Source organism: Schistocerca piceifrons, unplaced genomic scaffold, assembly GCF_021461385.2.
Source record: "Schistocerca piceifrons isolate TAMUIC-IGC-003096 unplaced genomic scaffold, iqSchPice1.1 HiC_scaffold_854, whole genome shotgun sequence".
NCBI lineage: Eukaryota > Metazoa > Arthropoda > Insecta > Orthoptera > Acrididae > Schistocerca > Schistocerca piceifrons.
Genome location: NW_025729118.1, coordinates 76,526 through 94,715, shown reverse-complemented (window position 1 = coordinate 94,715; position 18,190 = coordinate 76,526). Strand labels below are relative to the sequence as shown.

The 18,190-nt window shown below is 42.5% G+C and overlaps 1 protein-coding gene across 1 annotated transcript in view; it reads left to right on the top strand.

Moving 5' to 3' along the window:
• Positions 1-2,648: 2,648 nt before the first annotated feature.
• The window catches only part of LOC124771007 (solute carrier family 22 member 6-like), a gene marked incomplete at its 3' end in the record, with an annotated part of 85,725 nt that continues 70,183 nt past the window's right edge, over positions 2,649-18,190 (top strand). Inside the window, exon 1 of the mRNA XM_047249265.1 lies at positions 2,649-2,777. Coding sequence (XP_047105221.1) covers positions 2,649-2,777 — 129 coding nt within the window. The remainder of the gene's footprint in view (positions 2,778-18,190) is intronic.

Sequence of the window (18,190 nt, the reverse complement as noted above, 5' to 3'; positions counted from 1 at the left end):
ACTAGCTGAAAATGAGGCGACAAGAAGCATAATCAATAGACAATAAATCAACGATCAAAAATTAAAAATTAAAGAATCTATCATCTACCAGTAGGTATGTGGCGATTCGACACTCGTCTCCACAGATACAGCCTGACAGTTACTGAAGTAGATGAAATAAAATCTTCCTAAATTCTGAACGGTTTCCGTTATGACGTTCAAACTGCGCGATTGGCCGCGGGGCACTATGGGAATTACTGCGTGCATGGTGCAGTTTGGTTTGGTTTAGCGACGAAGCCCACTTTCATCTGGATGGGTTCTTTAATAAGCAAAATTTGCGCATTTGGGGGACTGGGAATCCGCGTTTCGCGATCGAGAAGAATTTTCACCTTCAACGGGTGACTGTGTGGTGTGCATTGTCCAGTCACGGAATAATCGGTGCGATATTCCTTGACGGCACGGCGACTACCGAACAGTATGTGAAGGTTTTGGAAGATGATTTCATCCCCATTATCCAAAGTGACCCTGATTTCGACAACATGTGGTTCATGCAAGACGATGCCCGACCCCATCGGAGCAGTGTGTGTCTGATGTTCTGGAGGAGCCCCTTGGGCATTCTGGCTCTGGCCTTGGGGACTGCACACTGGCTCTGGGGTAGTTTAATTCTATCTTATGTAACTTGTTTAATAAAGGTAATTTTTATTTAGTTAATTTACCCCAGAGGCCACTGGCATGGGCCTCGATTGGCCGCCATATTCTCCGGATCTGAACACATTCGACTCCTTTCGTGGGGCTGTATCAAAGACAAGGTGTACAGCATTATCCGCAAAACCATTAGTGAGCTGATAACAGCCATTCAAGAGGTCGTGGACAACATCTATGTTCCGACGTGCAGAATTTCGCTATTCGTCGGAGCCACGTCATCGCCCATGATGGCAGGCATATCCAACATGTCATAAGATAGATCCGAATATCTGTAGTGACATTTACGTGGTGAATAAAGTGTGTACACGCCGTGTTTTGTAACTAATTTACGTTTTTCTTTTCATGTAGTTCAATAATTGTCACCCTTTACATGTAGCGGCTAGCGGCTGTGTTGACGGTTTCTCCCCCCGCCCCCCCCCCCCCCACTCTCTCTCTCTCTCTCTCTCTCTCTCTCTCTCTCTTCTCTCTCTCTCTCTCTCTCTCTCTCTGCGCGTTGTCTCATCTACATCAGCGACGAACAATCCCCTATGCTCTCCACCTCCCTCTGTCCTCACAGACCGCCTCGAAAGATACCATACCTTCGCCATCTACGCTTCATCGCCAAGGGCTACACAACAGGGCTGGTAAGTCATGTGGTGTCTCCTGCAATGGTGTCGGGTCTCCTTTTCCCCTCCGTGGTGCAGCAACTCGACGTGGCAAAAACTCGACAAGTCGTCGGAAGTCTCCTGCCGAAATATTCGTTTCGCGCCGAGCTGTCTCTATAGCCGTTATGTCGGGCGATGTAGGTGGCCGCATCATTCGCTCGAATTGTTCCTCGAACCGATCACGAACAACTGTGGCCCAGTGATACTGCGCATTGTCCTCCATAAAAATTTCATCGTCGTTTGGTAACACAACGTCCATGCGTGACGCCATATGATATCCAGGTAGCCGTACATAACCATTTCTGGTCAATGGTCGTTTCATTTGGACCAGACGACCCAGTACATTCCACGTAAACACAGCCCACTTGATTATGGAGCTACCAGCAGCGTGCACAGAGTCCTGTTGACAAATCGGGTCGATGGGATCTCCGGCACACTGGAACCCTACCAACAGAAACCGGGACTCGTCTGACGAGGCCTCAGTTTTCCAGCCGTCTAGGGTCCAATCGATATGACCACGGGCCCAGCGGAGGCGCTGCAGGCGACGTCGTGTGCCGCTAGCAGAGGGCACTCGCGTCGGTCGTCTGCTGCCACCGCCCATTAAAGCCCAAATTTCCACTCACTGTCCTAATGGATTCGTTCAGCGTACGTCCCACACTGATTTCTGTTGTTACTTCACGCAGTACTGCTGATCTGTTGGCACTGACATCTCGTCGCTGCTCTCAGTCGTTAATCGACGGCTGTCGGGCACAGCATTATCCGTGGTGGGAGGTAATGCCTGAAATCTGGTATTCTCGGCACACTCTTGACAATGTGGATCTCGGAATATTGATTTCCGAACGATTTACGAGGTGGAATGTCCCATGCGTCTACCTCTAACTACCATTCCTCGTTGAAAGTCTGTTAATTCCAGCGTGCGGTCATATTCACGTTGGAACCTTTTTCACAGGAATGACGTCACTAGGAATAACAGATCCACGAGTGCACGGCTTTTTTTTTATACCTTGTGTACGCGATACTAACGCCATCTGTACATGTGCGTGTCGCTATCCCGTGACTTTTGTCACCTCGGTCTGTAAACACGCGCCGCGCAGTACACAGTAGGAACCAGTGTTTCGCGATTGCAACAAGCAGTCCAGTTCGGCGCGGCGAATACGTGCACACTGCACCGCTCCAGGACCGCACTTGTAAATTTCAGTACCTTGTGGCGATATTATTCTGTGTCTGTCATATTGTAAAATTAAACTGTTGATTTTAAAAGATAGAATGGAGAATTGGTTTAAAGGTATCGCAAGAAAATCTTGCATCGAAAGTTCTAAGATGGTTCACCCGGAAGATACGGCATCCACCTCAAATATTGTCGATAAAGACTACGAGATTCAAGAATATGATGTAACGACTTCAAGCTCTGTGGCTCCAAGCAGTAAGATATCTAACGACCCTCCAACGGTAAAGAAAAGAAAATACGACAAATCTTACATCAATCTCAGATTTTTCAATTCTCACAGCTCTACTCTTTTCCTCTTGACATATTATGTAGAAAGTTACTCCAGAGTATTTCCGTGGTATATTTTCATGGTACCTGCTAAGATGCGTTCACATTGAGAAACTGTAATTCTCGATTGCAAGAAAAAGAATGAAGAATCTTTCATACATTAGAAAAAACTATTATTAGGAAGTCAAAAATCTATAAAGTATGTGACTCAAACTGTGAATTAAAAAGCCACGGAGTCATCGTATTTGGTCAGCTATCGCGCTGCGCAAGCGGGCTAAGTGCGCGTTATCACTGACAAGTCAATGAAACCATCTGGCAGCAGCAACCACGCACACACAAGCAACAACAGGAAATCGACAGATTTTGTGACTTCTACGAGTTCCTAACTAGGAGCGAATTGTATAATTTCGTCTGCGTGCTTTGATAGCTTAGTTTCTTGAGTTTCGGTGTGTTAATTTAATATCTAATAGACACAGTTCTCGTAGCTTTCTGCGTCTGAAAGTAAACCGATTTTGTGTCATATTACAAGTTCCAAATGGATAGCGAATTATTTAGTCTCAGGTGAGTGCTTCGGTAGTTCAGTGTTCCATATCTCCACATATTAATCTATTTTATTAGACACGGTTCTTGCGTTTTCGGCAGGGTCTACCAGAGAGCTCTGCTCCACGTCTTGACTGTCCGCTTTTCTGAGTAACGAAGTTTTCCATGGTCTTGATCAGGGGTCTCCAAACTACGGCCCGCGTTAGCTGGCCGGACAGCCCCGATATCCGGCCCGCCAAATATTTGAGGTGGCGCCTTTACTGTTATGTAGAAGGGAAAAGGAAGCGATGATGGAAGAGGTTCCAGATACTGGATGACATGATGGACGGTACAACATACAGCAGCCTTAAGAAGGAAGCAATGGATCGCAGAAAATGGAGAGGCAAACGACCTGCTAATACGGCAGATAACTGATGATGATGCCCTATACTGCCAACAACTGAGTTTGGAGGCCTATCGCGACCAAGGCACCGCGACATTGTCGGAGCTCTATCCTTACAAAGCGGAAGCTCATGCTTAAACTTGCGGCTGTCCACAATAAACAGACACATCATTCTCCGTGCGATAGTGAAAAAAAAAAGGTTGGCGAAAACATTTCAAGTAAAAAAATTCTTTGCATTTTATTCTATTCAAAAGTGTGGTGCAAGTCTTTCAAATGGACGCCACTTCGGCGACTAGCCTTAGTAATCAATCATTATGGAAGATGCTTCTTAAGCAAGGCTTCACTTTCTTTTGATTACGTTATAAAATACATACAGAATGTGCAGTGACATACTTTTTTGTCAGTGAAATTCGCCAGAATAAAATACGCCAGAATTTCGGTCAGGTACGTCCACCAATCAAAATTATATAATTAAATAAAAATCGTAGTTCGTTTCAGTGCTAGCTATTTCCACAACCTTACATTTTCGCGGTTTCATCTTTCCTTTAGCCTTACATTACGGTGATCATGGAGTGCTAGGGTGCTTTAATCCCACTAGGTAGATCTTGGCCCTTAGGACTTCGTGGAGGAGTCAATGTGGCCCGCGGACTAAAAAATTTAAAGACTCCTGGTCTTTAGCATGGATACAGACTGTGATGATGTGCGCGGATACCAGCCTAGTTGGCGACACTTCGCTCTCAGCTCCAGGCTGTGATGTCTTCAGTTACACAGCTTGAGGCTGCAGTGGATGGGCACCACTGCTGTGGGCCAGCTGTAGGGATCCAACAGATGTCCGGCACGTCAGAATCCTCCGATCCGTCCTAAACGGTGGACAGCCCAGTTACTGCTCGCACTGAAGCTGACCCTTCACCCGTGATAGGCTGGCAGGTCGCTTTGGGGCGTGGCTTGCCGCGAAAGGCTTCCCAGGGGACTTCAGGTAAGGCCTCCCCGGTTTGTCTGACAAACAGGTTACAGGCGCTGTCTGTGGCTGACACTCGCTCAGCCAGATGCCGTCGCCTGTCATGTTTCAGAGTAAACCACTCAGCCTGAAAGATCCAGGCAATCGCAGAGGGGTGGAATTATTGGTAGTTGGGAGCTCCATGTTAGGTGGGTTATGGCGCCCCCCTTAGGAACATGGCTGCCATGAATGGGAAGAAAGCCAACGTGCACTCTCTGTGCATACCAGGTGGAGTCATCACAGACGTGCAACAGGTCCTTCCAGATGCCATGAAGAGCACAGGGTGCAGCCAGCTGCAGATTGTGGCTCACGTTGGTACCAGTGATGAGTGTCGCTTTGGATCGCAAGAGATCCCCCTCTGGTTTCGAGTGGTTAACAGAAGTGGTAACGGCTGCCCATCTTGCTTGCGAGATGAAAGCAGAACTCACCATTTCATTTGTGGCATAGTGTACAGGATCTCTGGTGCAGATCCGAGTGGAGGGTCTGAATCAGAGGCTCAGACGGTTCTGCGACCGTGTAGGCTGCAGATTTCTCGCCTTGCGCCAAAGGATGGTTGGGTTTTGGGTCCCGCTGAATAGGTCAGGTGTCCACTATACGCAGGAGACGGCTACACGGGTAGCAGGGGCTGTGTGGCGTGGACTGGAAGGATTCTTAGGTTAGAGCGTCTCGGGAAAACACAAAAAGGGCTTCAGTCTCAAAGGGTGCAGGCCGAACACAGGAAGAACATAGATACAGGAACCATCAGTACAACAGGTGCAAACTGTCGTAGCTGTGTTGGGAAAGTACTAGAGCTCCAGGCACTGATGCTCAAATCGCTATATGCACTGAAAGCTGGCCAAAGCCAGAGATGAGTTTAGCCGAAATTACTGCGAAAAATCTGTATTCCGAAAGGATAGGCTAAACACAGTTGCCGCTGGGGGTGGCATGTTTGTTGCTGTTCGAAGTAGTTTATACTGTCGCTAAACTGAAGTAGATAATTCCTGTGAGTTAGTATGGGCAGAGGTCATTCTTGGCAACCGGAATAAAATAACTGGATCCTTTTACCGACCTCTCAATTCAGATGATACAGTTGCCGAAAGAAAACTTGAATTTGATTCAAACACCTACCCGACTTATACAGTGATAGTTGGTGATTACTATAATTTACCCCCGACATGTTGGCGAAAATGCATAGTTAAATCCGCAGGTACGCATAAAACATTGTCCGAAATGGTCCTAAACGCATTCTCTGAAAATTGTTTCAAGCAGTTAGTGCATGAGCCCACGCAAATAGCAAACAGTTGTGGAAACATACTTGACCTCTTCGCAACAAACAATCCTGAGTAGCCGGCCAGTGTGGCCGAGCGGTTCTAGGAACTTCAGTCCGGAACCGCGCGGCCGCTACGGTCGCAGGTTCGAATCCTGCCTCGGGCATAGATGTATGTGATGTCCTTAGGTTAGTTAGTTTTAAGTGGTTCTTCGTTCTAGGGGACTGATGACCTCCGATGTTGACTGCCATAGTGCTCAGAGCCATTTGAACCATTTTTTGAATCCTGAGTAATAACTAGCATGAAAACGGATACAGGGATTAGTGAACACAGGGTTGTCGTAGTGAGATTACATATTGTACCCACCAAATCCTCCAAACATAAACGAAAAAATATACCTATACAAAAAAGCAGACACACATTCATTTGGCCGGCCGGTGTGGCCGTGCGGTTCTAAGCGCGTCAGTTTGGAACCGCGTGACCGCTACGGTCGCAGGTTCGAATCCTGCCTCGGGCATGGATGTGTGTGCTGTCTTTAGGTTGGTTGGGTTTAAGTAGTTCTAAGCTCTAGGGGACTGATGACCTCAGTAGTTAAGTCCCATAGTGCTCAGAGCCATTTGAACCAATTTGAACACATTCACTTGACGCCTTCCTGAGAGACTCCTTCCAAATTAACAATGTAAGTGTAGATCAGATGTTTCTTGAATTCAAAGAAATAACATCAGTAGCAGCTGAAAGATTTATACCATATAAATTAACAAAGGACGGAGCTGGTTCTCCTAAGTACCAAAACTGGTCAAAGCACTCTTTCAGAAACGAAAAAAATGCCAAATTTAAACGGACACTAAATCTCCAAGATTGGCGATCTTTTACAGACTCTCGAAAATTTAACGCGGACCTCAATGCAAGATGCTTACAATAGCTTCCACAACGAGACTTTGTCTCAAAACCAGGCAGAAAATGTAGAGAGATTCTGGTCTTACGTAAAGTATGCTAGCGGTAAGACGCAATCAATGTCTTCTCTGCGCGATAGCAGTTGAAATACTATCGACGACAGAGCTGCCAAAGCAGAGTTACTGAACACAGCCTTTCGAAATTCCTTCGCCCAAAAAGACGAAGTAAATATTCCAGAATTCGCATCGAGAACAGCTGCCAACATGAGTAAAGTAGAAGTAGATATGCTCGTAGTAGTGAAGCACCTTAAATCACGTAACAAAAGAAAGTCTTCCGGTCCAGACTGTGTATCAGATAGGTTCCTTTCAGTGTATGATGATACAATAGCTCCATACTTGACAATCATATACAACCGTTCACTCGACGAAAGATTCGTACCGAAAGATTGGAAAGTTCCACAGGTCATACAAATATTCAAGAAAGGTAGTAGGAGTAATCCACTAAATTATTGACCCTTTGATTAACATCGATATGCAGCAGGGTTTTGGAACACACACTGTTTTCGAACATTACGAATTACCTCGAATAGAACGGTATATTGACACACAGTCAACACTGGTTTACAAAACATTCTTCTTGTGAAACACGACTAGCTCTTTATTAACATGAAGTGTTGAGTGCTACTGACAAGGATTTCAATTTGATTCCGTATTCCTAGATTTCCAGAAAGCTTTTTACCCTGTACCACACAAGTGACTCGTAGTGAAATTGCATTCTTAAGAAATATCGTTGCAGTTATGTGATTGGATTTGTGATTTCCTGTCGGGGAAGTCACAGTTCATAACAACTGATGGAAAGTCATCGATTAAAACAAATGTGATTTCTGGCGTTCCCAAAAGTAGTGTTATAGGCCCTTTGCTGTTCCTCATCTATATAAACGATTTAGGAGACAATCTGAGCAGCCGTCGAAGGTTCTTTGCAGATGATGCCGTCATTTATCGACTAGTAAAGTCATCAGAAGAACAAAAGAAATTGCAAAACGATTTAGAAAAGATATCTGTATGATGCAAAAATTGGCAGTTGACTCTAAATAACGAAAAGTGAGAGATCATCCACATGAGTGCTAAAAGGAATGAGTAAAATTTAGGTCACACGATAAATAAGTCAAATCTAAAGGTCGTAAATTCAACTAAATACGTAGGAATTACAATTACGAACATCTTAAATTGGAAAGAACACAGAGAAAATGTTATGGGGAAGGCTAACCAAAGACTGCGTTTTATTGGCAGAGCACTTAGAAAATGTAACAGATCTATTTAAAAGAGCCTGCCTACACTACGCTTGTCCATCTTCTTTTAGAATATTGCTGCGCGGTGTGGGATCCTTACCAGATAGGATTGACGGAGTACGTCGAAAAAGTTCAACGAAGGGCAGCACGTTTTCTATTATCGTGAAATAGGGGAGAGAGTATCACTGAAATGATACAGGATTTGGGATGGACATCATTAAAACAAAGGCGTTTTTCGTTGTGGCAGAATCTTCTCACGAAATTTCAATCACCAACTTTCTCCTCCGAATGAGAAAATATTTTGTTGACGCCGACCTGCATAGGGAGACACGATCATCATAATAAAAGACGGGAAATGAGTCGCACAGAATGATATAAGTGTTCGTTTTCTACGCGCACTGTACGAGATTGGAATAATAGAGAACTATTGTTAAGGTGGTTTGAACCCTCTGCTAGGCACTTACATGTGATTTGCCGAATATCCATGTAGATGTTGATGTAGACATAACACACTGTATATTCGATGAAAAATCTGCAAAGCATCTTTCTACAGAGCTACTCCCCAATGGCACTGTTTTGCATCGAATTAACGATCTCGCAGGCTATATGAAACAAGAACTAGTTGGTCGCTTTCAACGCAACAAATTCGTCTTGCAAATGGGTGAGTCAGTCTGTGTTGCTAGACTGGCCATCTTGATGATGATTATGATGATGATGATTAGATTATGATTATGATGATGATTAGATTATGATGATGATGATGATTAGATTATGATGATGATGATGATTAGATTATGATGATGATGATGATTAGATTATGATGATGATGATGATTAGATTATGATTATGATGATGATGATTAGATTATGATTATGATGATGATGATTAGATTATGATGATGATGAGATTATGATGATATTATGATGATGAGATTATGATGAGATTATGATGATTAGATGATGAGATTATGATGATTAGATGATGAGATTATGATGATTAGATGATGAGATTATGATGATTAGATGATGAGATTATGATGATTAGATGATGAGATTATGATGATTAGATGATGAGATTATGATGATTAGATGATGAGATTATGATGATTAGATGATGATGATTATGATGATGGAGATTATGATGATTAGATGATGGAGATTATGATGATTAGATGATGGAGATTATGATGATTAGATGATGGAGATTATGATGATTAGATGATGATGATTAGATGATGATGATTAGATGATGATGATTAGATGATGATGATTTGATGATGATGATTTGATGATGATGATTTGATGATGATGATTTGATGATGATGATTTGATGATGATGATTTGATGATGATGATTTGATGATGATGATTTGATGATGATGATTTGATGATGATGATTTGATGATGATGATTTGATGATGATGATTTGATGATGATGATTTGATGATGATGATTTGATGATGATGATTTGATGATGATGATTGTAAAGTAACCATACAAACATTCACTCAAAGATGACTTGCTTGTGTGCGCATTGATGCTAACTAAGACTATAGCTGACACTATCACGAACGAAATTTGTAATGTGATTAACTTTTCTTGAAATAAACCATCTCGATTGGAACGATTGCGTGGATATTGATACAGATGGGGCCAAGGCAATGACTGGTAAAACAGCAGGAACAATAAAGATAAAGGGCCATACTGTAGTTCCAGCCATTGTATTCTGCGTAGATAAGTACCCTCGATAAAGAAGATGCCGTCAAATCTAATACTCTTTCTTGATGCAGTGAAACTAATCAGTTACTTTAAATCACGTACTTATCAGGGCCGACTGTTATCAATGTTGTGTTAATATTGTGGGAGCTACTGCCCCACACCGAGGTTTGATGGTTATCTCTAGGTAATCCCGTAACAAGATTAATCGAAGAGCTGAATTACAACCTTTAATCACCATTTCTTTTAAATTAAGAGACTGTTTGAGCGATGTGACATGGTTGTTCAGACTAGCTATTTTGCTAGACTATTTCGGCAGATATGTTTGAAAAATTAATGAATTTTACAAGGCAAACTTTCAACAGTTTTCAATACCAGCAACAAAATAAACGCATTAAAAATAAATCTTTGGATCGTCTGTGTTGGCAAGAAAGAACTAGAAATCTTTTTCACACTGAATGTGTTCGTTGGTGAGGCGGAAACTTTACAGACCTAAATGTTAGAAGATCTAGTCAAATGTCTGCATGAATTGCATGCATCTTTTGAGACTATTTTCCTGAAGAGCAGTTTACAAAACTGAAAATGAACTTATGGTTTCTGATTCCTTTTATACCTAATTCACAGAAGTCAGGAAATGAATCCTCTGTATTCCTTTAAGAAATGACGTCAAATTCGAGCATGAAATCAATTGATTTTTGGTGTGTGGTTCTTGATGAATATCCACAACTTGCCCCATAGGTTCTCCATCTCCCATCCCGAACAACATACTTCCGCGAAACAGAATTCTCAGTATATGCCGGCACAAAGGCAAAATACTGCAATAGATTGGATGCTGAACCTGACATAAGTTTTCACTCTCTTCTATCAAACCTTACATTAAACAGTTGTTCAAAAATAAAAGAAAAAACTTCATACTTCCCATTAAATGGAAGCAATTTTATAAATTTACGATAGAATCACATACTGCATTACTGTGTATTTTGTATATTCTTGTAAAAGTCAGTAGTGTATAAAGTAACTAATTTTGTATGACGTTATGAAAGGCTTATAATTAAAGAAGAAACATAAAACCAGGTTTTGTCTATTTTAGGGCCCCGTAAAATACTTACCAAAAAAGTGTTCAGTTGTCAAAAAAGTTTAGAAACCGCTGAATAGGGAAAGCTAACTCCGCGCGCCCGGACGGGGATTTGAACCGCTACGGGACCAGTGGGCTAGCCACGGCATATCTTCGCGTTGTAACACTATAGTACAGTCAGAATTCGACAGCGAGGTGCGCTTCGCAAAGCCGGCTATCCCTGGCAGAAAACGGCGCGGAGTGTCGGCGGTTCCCGAGAGAGGAAGAAAACCTTCAGGTGTTGATCAACATTTTGCCCCACTCTTTCCTCATTGCAACAAAGCGTTGCTCGTCTTTAACGGAGACTCTTAAAGGCTCACGCGTTCTTTCGTTTGCAAACCAAGCAACGCTGTATGGCTTTTTTAATACTTTGAGGAATAGTATTGTTACTTCCAGATGATGGAGTTATACATCGGATCGGTTGTGGTGCCATAGAAAAACAAATTTTTTGCGATGAGTAGACGACTTAGCTGGCACCAAATAGCGTATTAAGATAATAGCGGAAACTTTCGCAAGAACGCATTAGTTTTGTACAAGACAGCACACAAACCACGACACCTAGCGGTTCGAAATAACAATAATATTTTTATCGTCTGTCTAGCATGTAATACCTTCCGTGTAATAAGAGTACGATATGTTATGTATTTGGCTCTCCTACGTAAAGTGATGGGTGTGTGAAGACATTCACTGAACCATAGGTTGGAAATCCCCCCCATGAACCATGGACCTTGCCGTTGGTGGGGAGGCTTGGGTGCCTCAGCGATACAGATAGCCGTACCGTAGGTGCAACCACATCGGAAGGGTATCTGGTGAGAGGCCAGACAAACGTGTGGTTCCCGAAGAGGGGCAGCAGCCTTTTCAGTACTTACAGGGGCAATAGTCTGGATGGTTGACTGAACTGGCCTTGCAACACTAACCAAAACGGCCTTGCTGTGCCGGTACTGCGAACGGTTGAAAGCAAGGGGAAACTACAGCCGTAATTATTCCCGAGGGCATGCAGCTTTACTGTATGGTTAAATGACGATGGCGTCCTCTTGGGTAAAATATTCCGGAGGCAAAATAGTCCCCCATTCGGATCTCCGGGCGGGGACTACTCAAGAGGATGTCATTATCAGGAGAAAGAAAACTGGTGTTCTGCGGATCGGAGCGTGGAATGTCAGATCATTTAATCGGGCAGGTAGGTTAGAAAATTTTAAAAGGGAAATGGATAGGTTAAAGTTAGATATAGTGGGAATTAGTGAAGTTCGGTGGCAGGAGGAACAAGATTTCTGGTCAGGTGACTACAGGGTTATAAACACAAAATCAAATAGGGGTAATGCAGGAGTAGGTTTAATAATGAATAGGAAAATAGGAATGCGGGTAAGCTACTACAAACAGCATAGTGAACGCATTATTGTGGCCAAGATACACACGAAGCCCACGCCTACTACAGTAGTACAAGTTTATATGCCAACTAGCTCCGCAGATGACGAAGAAATTGAAGAAATGTATGATGAAATAAAAGAAATTATTCAGATAGTGAAGGGAGACGAAAATTTAATAGTCATGGGTGACTGGAATTCGGTAGTAGGAAAAGGGAGAGAAGGAAACGTAGTAGGTGAATATGGATTGGGGGTATGAAATGGAAGAGGAAGCCGCCTGGTAGAATTTTGCACAGAGCACAACTTTATCATAGTTAACACTTGGTTCAATAATCATAAAAGAAGGTTGTATACATGGAAGAAGCCTGGAGATACTGACAGGTTTCAGATAGATTACATAATGGTAAAACAGAGATTTAGGAACCAGGTTTTAAATTGTAAGACATTTCAAGGGGCAGATGTGGACCCTGACCACAATCTATTGGTTATGACCTGCAGATTAAAACTGAAGAAACTGCAAAAAGGTGGGAATTTAATGAGATGGGATCTGAATAAACTGACTAAACCAGAGGTTGTACAGAGTTTCAGGGAGCATAAGGGAACAATTGACAGGAATGGGGGAAAGAAATACAGTAGAAGAACAATGGGTAGCTTTGAGGGATGAAGTAGTGAAGGCAGCAGGGGATCGAGTAGGTAAAAAGACGAGGGCTAGTAGAAATCCTTGGGTAACAGAAGAAGTATTGAATTTAATTGATGAAAGTAGAAAATATAAAAATGCAGTAAATGAAGGAGGCAAAAAGGAATACAAACGTCTCAAAAATGAGATCGACAGGAAGAGCAAAATGGCTAAGCAGGGATGGCTGCAGGACAAATGTATGGATGTAGAGGCGCATATCACTAGGGGTGAGATAGATACTGCCTACAGGAAAATTAAAGAGACCTTTGGACAAAAGAGAACCACCTGTATGAATATCAAGAGCTCAGATGGAAACCCAGTTCTAAGCAAAGAAGGGAAAGCAGAAAGGTGGAAGGAGTATGTAGAGGGTTTATACAAGGGCGATGTACTTGAGGACAATATTATGGAAATGGAAGAGGATGTAGATGAAGATGAAGTGGGAGATATGACACTGCGTGAAGAGTTTGACAGAGCACTGAAAGACCTGAGTCGAAACAAGGCCCCCGGATTAGACAACATTCCATTAGAACTACTGACAGCCTTGGGAGAGCCAGTCCTGACGAAACTCTACCATCTGGTGAGCAAGATATATGAAACAGGCGAAATACCCTCAGACTTCAAGAAGAATATAATAATTCCAATCCCAAAGAAAGCAGGTGTTGACAGATGTGAAAATTACCGAACTATCAGTTTAATAAGTCACGACTGCAAAATACTAACGCGAATTCTTTACAGACGAATGGAAAAACTAGTAGAAGCCAACCTCGGGAAAGATCAGTTTGGATTCCGTAAGAGTATTGGAACACGTGAGGCAATACTGACCCTACGACTTATCTTAGAAGCTGGATTAAGGAAAGGCAAACCTACGTTTCTAGCATTTGTAGACTTAGAGAAAGCTTTTGACAATGTTGACTGGAATACTCTCTTTCAAATTCTGAAGGTGGCAGGGGTAAAATACAGGGAGCGAAAAACTATTTATAATTTGTACAGAAACCAAGTGGCAGTTATAAGAGTTGAGGTGCATGAAAGGGAAGCAGTGGTTGGGAAGGGAGCGAGACAGGGTTGTAGCCTATACCCGATGTTATTCAATCTGTATATTGAGCAAGCAGTAAAGAAAACAAAAGAAAAATTCAGAGTAGGTATTAAAATCCATGAAGAACAAATAAAAACTGTGAGGTTCGCCGATGACATTGTAATTCTGTCTGAGACAGCAAAGGAGTTGGAAGTGCAGTTGAGCGGAATGGACAGTGTCTTGAAAGGAGGGTATAAGATGAACATCAACAAAAGCAAAACGAGGATTATGGAATGTAGTCGAATAAAGTCGGATGATGCTGAGGGAGATGAGACACTAAAAGTAGTAAAGGAGTTTTGCTATTTGGGGAGCAAAATAACTGATTATAGAAGAATTAGAGAGGATATAAAATGTAGACTGGCAATGGCAAGGAAAGCGTTTCTGAAGAAGAGAAATTTAACATAGAGTGTAGATTTACGCGTCAGGAAGTCGTTTCTGAAAGTATTTGTATGGAGTGTAGCCGTGTATGGATGTGAAACATGGACGATAAATAGTTTGGACAAGAAGAGAGTAGAAGGTTTCGAAATGTGGTGCTACAGAAGAATGCTGAAGATTAGATGGGTAGATCACATAATTAATGAGGTATTGAATAGGATTGGGGAGAAGAGTAGTTTGTGACACAACTTGACTAAAAGAAGGGATCGGTTAGTAGGACATGTTCTGAGGCATCAAGGGATCACGAATTTAGTATTGGAGGCCAGCGTGGAGGGTAAAAATCGTATAGGGAGACCAAGAGATGAATACATTAAGCAGATTCAGAAGGATGTATGTTGCAGTAGGTACTGGGAGATAAAGCTTGCACAGGATAGAGTAGCGTGGAGAGCTGCATCAAACCAGTCTCAGGACTGAAGATAACAACAACAACAACAGGTTGGAAATTTTGACATAAAGGAATTTTTTAGCTGCGGAATAAACAATTTTGTCAGGGAACGCGATGTGATAGAGTATATCACTATTTACTCATGACGTCTTACAGAAGTTATCTGATCACATGTGCATAATTTTCTCCAACTTGACATTCTGTTTTGATACCCGTGATGCAGATGAGTTGTGTATTTTATTTACATTATACTTCAATAAGCATCGTAGAATATGTGCTGGCCAATAAGAGGAAACAATTTGCACAAACACCCTCTGCAGCAGCACACTGATTCCTCACTGTATGGACAGATTTGTTTCGAACTCCATGAATGCTTTCAAACAGAAAATTACTGAAAAGACTCGTATAATCTATAGACTGAAGGAGAAAAGAATTTTGCCCGTTCCTCAATTAGATTTCTGTTTTTAATAATTTCCTGCAGGTTGATAAGCCTCTGTCTACCACGTCATGACAAACATTTCTTTTGCTACTGTTGCACCTCATTACTTCAAGAGCTCACTTTATCGTCCACTTCAGTTCGGATGTCGGCGGCTGGTTTTTACTGGTCACTTCCTTTTCTCTCTGTATTTTCTTTGGGCTTGGTCTGAAAATAGTTTCCTCTGTGTCGACAAAACTAAAGGAACAGAGCCAGGCCAAATACTGAAACGAGGAGGAAAAAAGGTTGTGCATGTCAGCAATTATGTAACAGATCATTCAATAGACGTAAAAATAAAGCTGCTTTATTGTTTTAAAAGCAATAGTTACCGCTAACTTAATAAATTCTTATTTCTGAATTCCATCCCTACAAAATAGTCTGACTCCTACTTAAAAGCTCTGGCCCATCTTTTCTAAATATTTCATAAAGATCTGCTCTTCTATTGCGAATAACCATTGTTTACATCTAAAAATAACAAAAATAAAGTTACAAATAATAACGTCCTAAATTATACTGACAAGTGAGTAAAATTAACTCACTGAGAAACTCTAACCTCCAATTTATGTTCATGCTCGAGTTTGTTCATTCCCCGGAATCTTTCGGGTTATTCCGTTGCCGGTAATCACTGCATCCATGTACGGCACAAATGACTCTTCTACCAGCTATTTTGAACTCATAAACGAACTGAAACTGTCTTTCAACGAAGCTCAAGTCCGTTTCGTGTTTGTGTACATACGCGAAGCTGTTACTATTCTCTTCCAGCCACCAGGGTATGCTGGAATCGCAGCCGCACTGTTTTCGGCAGAGTTTCCGCTGTTATCTTCATACGCTATTTGGTAGGATTGATCCGCAACGTGATTCCCATAGTGGTTGGACTGAAACACGGATTACAGGATGTCAAAACAAACAGCTTTCAGCCATCTAGTTTCCAAACTTATTTTGTGTGGCTACGAATTGCGGCGTTTTACTAGGCCTTCATCAGGCCCCTGATCGACGTGTAGGAATATTCCACCTTGGTTCCGGTCAAAACAGTCGACAGGCGATGGTATAAGTGATTGCTATAGCAAGCAGAAATCTACTAATACCAGTCAGTACTGCTGGCCCCTGTTTTGACCAGAACCGAGGTGGAATCTTCCTAAACGTCGGTCAGTGGCCTGAAGATAAGGTGTAAACCGCCGAAACTGGTAGCCAAACAAAATAAGTTTGGAAACTAGACAGCTGAAAGGTGTTTGATTTGACTTGCTGTATCGAAGATCCGAGTCCCGTAACCGTCTCTAAAAAGATGGACATGCAGAGAAACACGGCTATTATTTTGCGATCTGAGAATTACCGAAGGTGGACGAAATTGTTTATTCCGTTAGAATAAATATGGTTTAGCAGAATAACTAAATTATGGTCAAAACAATCGATCGTTGTGGTCTCTCTTGCCAAAAAGTTCTTCTTTGTCCGTCCTTCAGTTGATGTGGTACACAATTAGCACAGAGTTTGCAATAATTGGGATTCACGGACGGTTGCAAGTGCTAAACCGCAGTTACTGTACGGCTGAAGGCTCAAACGACACAAGCCGTTGCTTGGGGCGCCAAGCAACTCGGAAATTTCTGTAGACCAGGGGTCTCCGAACTTTTTAGTCCGCGGGCCACATTGACTCCTCCACGACGTCATAAGGGCCAAGATCTACCTAGTGGGATTAAAGCACCCTAGCACTCCATGGTCACGGTAATGTAAGGCTAAAGGAAAGATGAAATCGCAAAAATCTAAGGCTGTGGGAATAACTAGCACTGAAACGAACTAAGATTTTTTTTTTACTTACATAATTTTGATTGGTGGACTTACCTGACCGAAATTCTGGCGTATTTTATTCTGGCGAATTTCACAGACAAAAAAGTATGTCAATGCACATTCTTCACGAAAGCGTCCTGCCAAGTTAACGACATCTCAAAATCATTGTTAACAACAATATTACTGCAATACGTAACAGAGGTAGACTATGTCAACGCATTGTTATTTCAAGCGGAGCAACAATAAGTTTAGTTACGTAGTCTTGCAGCGAGTAGCAGAGCCAATGTTGCGGTGTATTGGTCGCGATAGGCCTCGAAACTCAGTTGTTGGCAGTATAGGTACCACCTCAAATATTCGGCGGGCCGGATACCGGGGATGTCCGGCCAGCTGACGCGGCCCGGTTTGCTGGCTCTCGCGGGCCGTAGTTTGGGGACCCCTGCTGTAGACTATAGGACGTCGAACCTGCCGCTTGGGATGCCTAACTGAGATGGGCGCCAGACTTGCTAAAGTGCAAGATTTCTATTCAATTCGTATCACAATCAGTACCGGAAACTGACACAGGTGAAACTGTATGAACGAGCAAGCGGTGGAGCAGGGATGGGGGTCCGCTCCAAATGACGGGTCATTTCTGTGGAAAAATGTTCCCGAAGCGTCCCTGGGTTAAACTTATCAACAGTATCATAAGTTCTGGTACGGTAATAATCAAGGATCAGTTCCTCAGTTGTCTCTATTTTTCCTGTCCTTTTTCGAAATGAATGACCTACCTGATCGCCTCGTAGACACACATACGTTCACTTCTAAGGCAGTTCACCCACATGAAAAGTTTTCATTCACTAAGGCATAAGGCAGCTATCACAAAACTACAGCTGCATTGTCCGAAACACCTTCCGCAGCTTTACACCCTTCAGAGTACAGCAAACGAGTCACTCCCGTATTTTTCCCCTTGCTACATACAGACGACGAGTACTAACAATAAAATGCTTTGAAATCATCACGAGCAGAGCTAGT